Raw genomic sequence first — 7,623 nt, 5'->3', positions numbered from 1 at the left:
AAGTTTCTGTAGAGCCTTTGTACTATGATCTATTCCCACCATGTTAAGTTTCATGATATTGGCCAAGTTGTGCCACTAGTATGTTGATATGCTGTTTGTAACCTAATTAGAACTATCATGTTGGAACTTTCATGAAAAACTTGTACTCTACTTGTCTCTTGCCTATGATTATATCAAATTGACGTTTGAAATCCTCTAGGACAATGCCCTATTCTGAACTCGTTTGGCATTGTGCACCCTTATATGTTTTTCCTATAATCTCAAAGAAACTGGTCTCCCCTAACTCTCTCTCAATATGTTGTGCTATCTCCTGCTAATTGATCGAGTCTGGAATGCCAGTATTGTTATATCAACTTGCCATCTAAGCTTTATTGATTCTCTTAACTTGCATGTTCTTTGTTTAATCGACCCTGCTATGTCTGCTTCTAAAGTACAAATGCATTTCTTCAAATTCCATCACTTGGTCACTATTAGTAGGTCCAAAATTCTTTAAGTAATTGCTATGTGTATTTGTCAAATTGTCAACTCCAAATTGCTTGGTAAGTGAGACTCCATATGGGTTTAATATAGGTCCAAATATGGACTTGGGTTGTGCAATTGACACCCTCCAGTTCTTGAGCTGGATTCGCATCTGGGCTTGCTATTCGTAGAAGGTTGAGCTTGTGGAAGGCCCAGGCAGTGCTGGGTTATCTTCATTTTTCTTTTGGGGCCTGCTCTTGGGCCTGCAGTTTCTCGTGCATAATATTTACTTATGTTCATTAATTGGGCATTGTAATAATTTGTAAACAAACAATTGAGGTGTTAGTGAAATTGGGAAAACGGGTATATTCTAATGTTTGCATAAAAGGGTAGAAACATGCGTATAGGGTTTATGTCACCTACTTGTTATTATATTCAACCTGTCATATATACTATTTGGTTTTTTATGTGCATTAGTAGAAACAATGCCTATAGGGAATCACACACTCACTCAACCTGTTTTACTATGCCTAGTGTTATGCGTTATTAGACAGCATGCCTATAGGAAACCAGTGTCAATAAATGTTCATTAAATTTGCGCAACTGTAGCGAATTCACTAGATACCATGCTTACAGGATCATATTAATTTATATTCTGCTAGATATTATGCCTATATGGCTTTAATTGATTAACTAGTCAACTATTTCCGTTGTCTTATTATGTTGCTCACGTAGACAACATGCCTATAGGAATAAACGATAAATCTTCCAATCATTAGAACTTAGCTATAAAACACTACTACTTGTTTACAAAGCATGCCAAACAGGATCGAACGAGAGTAATTCTAAGTTTTTCAATAGCTATCACTACCCCTCTTTGCGTAACTCACTTAGAGATTATGATTATAGATCACAATAATCTGAATAACAGCATTGCCATGAGACTTTCTTAAACTGTGTGGTCATTTAGAAGCCATGTCTATAGGATTGAAGCGATATCTCGAACCTGAAACTGCCTATACATAATACGGAATATGATTGCGTGCATCAGTTATTTATGTGTGGAGGCTAACTTGGGCCTTTAACTGTCTCTACATGAAGTCCTATTTGTTTTGACTGTCGCCTAGTTTTATCATTTTTTAGCAGCCTAAGTAAGTCTAGAACCACCCCAAATAGAGGTCCAAAGCCTTTTGCACTATAGGCATGGGATGGGTAGTGCACGCATATGGTACGATTTAGAATTGAATTAGAGCGCCTTTAAGTAAACAACTTTAACATAGTAATTGGGTAGCAGGAGATGATAGTCTGTGCCCGTTGAATAATACGAGCAACCCCTATCTTAAGGGAGTTGCGAAGTATTATTTATGTTTCACGGGGTGATCCTTTAGGCTAAGAAACTTAGGACCCCCCCTTCTCCTTTCCTTTATGAATTTGTTATCCACACTTAGTCATTCGATATAGACCAATGTAGTTATATCATGATAATCATTAAGATTTGTACCAATTCTCGTATGTCATAATAAACTCTCCGACCTTTTTATTCTCTTTGTTTATTTGATCATCTCGCCTAATTATAATCCACATAGTCTTAAGTTCGACCGGGACCCAAAGTTGTGGACCTCGAAGAATGCCTAACACCTTCTCTTTAAGGTAATTTGAGCCTTTACCCGATCTTTGATGGCATTGACTAGTCAAACAGAGTTATCTGCATAATAGGTGCCCTAACGCACCTTAAAAACCGTTAAGTGGCGACTCTTCTCTTTAACACTCTATCTTCCATTTAAAAGAGTTGTCATACATCGAGGCCCACTTTCGCGAGAAAAAGGGGCACGACAGCATGACGACTCTGTTGGGGATACACTTAGGCTCTTACCATAATGAACTTGACTTATGTGAATTACTTTCTTTATTACATGCACATCCCTTCTTCATCTTTATTTGTTTAAATTTTCTATTACATGCATATCCCTTTCCCTATTCACCTTTATTTTTTTAAAATTGTTATGACATGCACATCCCTTCCCTATCCACCTTTATTTGTTTAAATTTGTTATGACATGCACATCCCTTCCCTGTTTACCTTTATTTTTTTAAATCTGTTATGGCATGCACATACCTTTCCCGTTCACCTTTATTTGCTATGACCACTCTTCATTTCATCTTGTCTAAGACTGCCATATCATGCCTCTCCCATCCCTATTCCTATATCTGCTTTATTACATTCTTGCATATATTCCACGAACTAAAACTGACTCCTTCCTTTTGTCTTTCCTTTCTCTATTTCCTATGTTTACTTTACTATTTTATTTATTGCTTTTACATATTTATTATGCAAATACTTGACAACGTTTTATTATCTCTACATAAAGCATGCTCCACATCATACTCTACTCGTGCCAATTATCAACATAGCAGCGCTTGATGAGTGTCCGCGCTCTTCAAAAATTACCTTTTTTTTAAATCGGAAAGGCTTATTTGCGGTAGACTAGTCGATCAGCGGTGCAATCGACAGTCCCATGCCTTTCCCTCTCAAGTTATCCACTTGGGAGTACCAGTCTAGGCCATTCTAGAAACCTTACTCCAATATCAAATGTACATGCATCATGTTAAACCTAGTATGGGTTAGAACGTTATTAATGTAATAGCCCGCTAAGATAAGCCTTGTCCAAAGTCTGTCGGGATTTCTACAATCCCAATGGACACTACCATGTTATGTGCATTACTTGGATAAAATGTGCCAATATGTTGATCATTATTGTGTAAGTAGTCGAATCTGGATGGGGGAAGGGATAACATTATTTGTTTGCAGAAAATGAAGCACGAAGTCCCCAGGTTCGGCATGGTCCAAAACATCCCACCTCTGCTACTTGACTGGTGGAAAGACCTTGCGCCTTGCGACAAGAATTATGTGAGAAGGGTACTTGGTGACTTACCATCTTTTCTTAACATCCGACCAAATAGGGCCTTGATTGAGGCCGCTACCATGTTCTGGGACGATAAAAGGGTTGTCTTCCGTTTTGGTGACATAGAAATGACTCTTCTCCTAGAAGAAATAGGAGGCTTCACTAAGTTGCCATGGGATAGTCCAGGATTACTAGTGCCAGAGAATCGCACCCCTCACGGTTTTCTAAAGATGCTAGGTTTTAAGAAAAATGATGAGTTGCTTTGTTTAAAGAAATCATACATCCCATTTGAATTCCTTTATGAGTGTTACGGGCACAACAAGTCATATCGCCTTCATCATGATGAACTCGCCATTACTTCCTTGGGTTGGACGCACCGCCGGGTTTATGTGTTCATCGTCTGCTTCTTGGGTTTGTTGATATTTCCAATGAAAGGGGGAAGGATTCATACCCGTTTAGCCATGGTTTCCAGGACTTTTATGGAAGACATCGAGGGACAAACTTATACCATCATCCCCATGATCCTAGCCAAAATGTACCGCGCTTTAGATCAGTGCAAGCAAGAATTCGGACACTTCGAAGGTTGTAATTTGTTACTGCAAGTCTGGCTGTAGGAACACTTTCAGAAGAGAGAATATCATCAAGAGCTTCTACGATGGCCATTAAATGATTACATAGATTACCATCACCCAAAGAAAATGACATTTATTCCAGACAGGTTTTCACAACCTGGAAATGCTGTAAGTTGGGTGCGTTTCTTCAGCAATCTGACAGACGAGCATGTACATTGGATGTTTGAATGGTTTCCTAGCAGTGAGTTCATCATCAGGTCAATAAAGACTACACATTTGGTACTGATTGAGTTGAGAGGTATTTATCCCTATGCTCCCATAAGGGTAATGAGACAAGCAGGAAGAAAACAGGTCATACCTCGGGTTTCCAACATGGTCCAGTACAAGGCAGATTTCAAAGGGGACATCATTCCATTCAAGTTCGAGGCACAACATATGTGGAACCAGAAGATCATTATGGAAAAGGAAACTATTGAGCCAAACAGGTATCATGCCAATCATGTGTACTTCTACCCATCATGGTTGGTAGACGATATAGCAGGAGACGTCAAGCCAAGAGTCAATATGAAGAACAAGATCATAGATGATGCTGCTGAGGCACAAGTAAAGTATAGGAGGCTACGCAAAAGGGTTTTTGAGTCTAAAGCTAGACATCTGGAATAACATAAAGTGGATATGGAGGCAATTAATGAATGGAAGGAAATTGCCACTAAGTCCACCGAGAGATTGGAATATCTAGAGCAAGGATTGATGGAGCTTGAGGGAAAGATGATAAAAAGGCTTGCGGATTGTCAAAACACGGATGGCAGTGAAGGAGGGCATCTAGAAAAGACTTATTTATTATTGGATATGCGCGACTTGGGGAACTTGATTGATGGAGTCAAAAGAGACAAGCACGGAGAAGGTCCTTCAGGGACCAAGTAGACTAGGAAATGATATTCTTTACTGCTTTCTAGCTTAGCTTTAGATTTCGATTGTAATAAGGCTAAATGCCATTAGTAATTTTTATTATTGTCGATTTAGTAAAGGTTTGACTCATTTTTTTTTTTGCATTAATGAAATGACGCAAATGTTGGCATCAATTTTCTCCAAGTCTATGTGTCGCTTAGGCCTACCTCGGGTACAATGAGGTCCCCAATTTAGGACGCAAATTATTGCATGACTTTGCAAAACATGTTTTAATACCGCAAGCATTCTTTCAATATTTCTTACTAACTTGGCTACCTTTTATTTTGTTTTTTTTTTCTTTTGATTATTCCCATTCCCCAAGGTTGGTTCGTGCATACTGGCATCATCAACATATCACACTAGATCCAGAGGTCCTCCACCTCATCCTTCACCAAGCGATCCTAAAGGAAAAATCAAAGGGAAAGGGAAAATGGATGATTTGAGTGGTATCAGGAAAGACAACGCCACCCTGGCAGAAAATATCGAAACTTCAGATGGCCGAAGTACTCCGGCACAGAATGAACTAGTCTTACGTCTGGAAAAGAAAATCCTGGAGCTACAAGGAGAACTTGAGCAGGTCCTAAACTTGGCAAACTATTCTCTCACCCTTAATGTCCCTGATATTAACCAGCAAAATCCAACTACCCAAAACCAAGCACCACCACAAAATGCATAAAACCAAAATCCACCGCCAAGTCCTCCTACACCACACCAGTACCCCACACCTCCTCAAAACCTTAACCCTCCACCAGCACCTACTCCTCAACAACACCACCATCATCCAACTCAATACCCACAAACTACCACTTATCACACTCCCCATAATGCACCACAACCCACTCCTGATCCCCAAAACTCAACCAATGACCACCCTTATACCCAGATTCCCGGAGTTCATCAAAGTAATCCCATATACGTGGAAACTTTACCCCATACCCCGCAACAAACCCTATGCATACCTGAATCAACCGAGAAAGACCTGCTCATTAAGAACATGGCGGAAGAACTCAAGAAGCTTACTGGTAGAGTTCAGAGTGTCGAAGGTGTTAAAGGCATTGAAGGTTTAAACTTTGAGGACTTATGCATTCAGCCAGATGTGGAACTGTCGAAGGGTTACAAACCTCCCAAGTTTGAAATGTTCGATGGAACTGGTGATCCGAAAATACATCTGAGGTCATATTGTGACAAACTTGTAGGAGTAGGAAAAGATGAACGAATCCGTATGAAACTGTTCATGCGAAGCCTCACAGGAGATGCGTTGTCTTGGTATATCAGTGAGAACCCAAAGAAGTGGGTTAATTGGGTAAGTATGGCGTCATATTTCATAGACAGATTCAGGTTCAACATAGAAAACGCACCAGACATTTTCTACATTCAAAACCTCAAGAAGAAACCAACAGAAACCTTTCACGAATATGCTACTCAGTGGAGATCTGAAGCCGCGAAAGTAAGGCCAACACTTGAAGAAGAACAAATGAATAAGTTCTTCGTCAAAGCTCAAGACTCGTAGTACTATTAAAGGCTTATGGTTATTGAAAACCACAAGTTCTCCGACATCATCAAGCTGGGAGAAAGAATAGAAAAATGGATTAAGAGTGGGATGATGACAAATTGCGAGGCATTGCAAGCCACGAATAAAGCATTGCAATCGGGAGGTATTTCGAAGAAGAAAGAAGTGGGACCCATAATGGTGGCCCAGGGTCCTAAGTCTCCTCTCACATACCAAACACCTCCACCTACATACCAAACGCCTTCACCCACATACCATCCTTCACCCCCCCAGATACCAACAACCTGCTAACACCTACCATGCCTATAACACCCAACCCGCATATTACCACTCACCACCACCTGCCCACCAAAACTACCAAAAACCATGACCAAACTTCGATCGCAGACCACCTAGACAATACACCCCAATTGCTGAACCCATAGACTAACTATACGAGAGACTGAAAGTTGTTGGTTATGTCATTCTTATTCCTGCCGTTGCTATGGAGAATTCTTCTTAGTGGATTAACCCCAACAAAACATGTGCCTATCATTCAGGCATGAAGGGTCATACCATTGATGAGTGTCGCACACTGAAAGACAAGATTCAGACACTGATCGACACTAAGGTCATACAAGCAAAGGAAGTTGCACCAAATGTTCGTAACAATCCTCTCCCGGATCACAAAGGTGAGGGAGTGAATGTGATAGAGATCGATAAGGAATGGGATCCAAAGGGGTCAATTGGACTCATTCGGGAGGGGGACAATCCTAAATCATCTCTGGTCACCCTCACACCCATTGTGGTACAAACCCAAGCACTGTTTGAAGTCGAGGTAACTACACCCTTCACTGTGATGGTATCCCCCACGCCATCTTATAAGTCTAATACTATCCCATGGTATTATGTTGCGGAAGCAAGGAGAAAATGAAAAGCAAAAATGGAGGAAACAGGTGCGGTGCAAGGCATGACTAGAACTGGCAGAGTTTATACACCTGAGCACCTGGGAGGAACAAGCAAAAAAGCTACATCTAAGTTGTCTGTTGTTGAGACTGGCCCTGATGACCTTTGGAGATAGGTACAAGCAAGAGAATACTCTGTTGTCGATTATCTGAACAAAACTCCCGCTCAAATATCCATCATGTCGCTGCTATAAAACTCCGAGACACACATAAATGCCTTGATGAAAGTGTTGAGTGAATCTTATGTACCCACCAACATCACTAGTGGGGAGATGGCCAACATGGTC

The 7,623-nt window shown here is 40.5% G+C and overlaps 1 protein-coding gene across 1 annotated transcript; it reads left to right on the top strand.

Annotated features, from left to right (window-relative positions):
* The first annotated feature begins 5,876 nt into the window (after window positions 1–5,876).
* On the top strand, window positions 5,877–6,392 carry LOC138894636 (uncharacterized). The gene has a single exon (XM_070179349.1). The coding sequence runs from the start codon at window positions 5,877–5,879 to the stop codon at window positions 6,390–6,392; it is 516 nt and encodes a 171-aa protein (XP_070035450.1).
* Window positions 6,393–7,623: the final 1,231 nt, after the last annotated feature.

Source organism: Nicotiana tomentosiformis, chromosome 6 (genome assembly GCF_000390325.3).
Source record: "Nicotiana tomentosiformis chromosome 6, ASM39032v3, whole genome shotgun sequence".
Taxonomy (NCBI): Eukaryota; Viridiplantae; Streptophyta; class Magnoliopsida; order Solanales; family Solanaceae; genus Nicotiana; species Nicotiana tomentosiformis.
Note: the sequence above shows the minus strand (reverse complement) of the source record. Positions and strands in the feature narration are given on the sequence as shown.

What these genes read in the sequence shown, in the direction of transcription:
- LOC138894636 (XM_070179349.1), top strand. Translation starts at nt 5,877, where the DNA reads ATGGCGGAAGAACTCAAGAAGCTTACTGGTAGAGTTCAGAGTGTCGAA.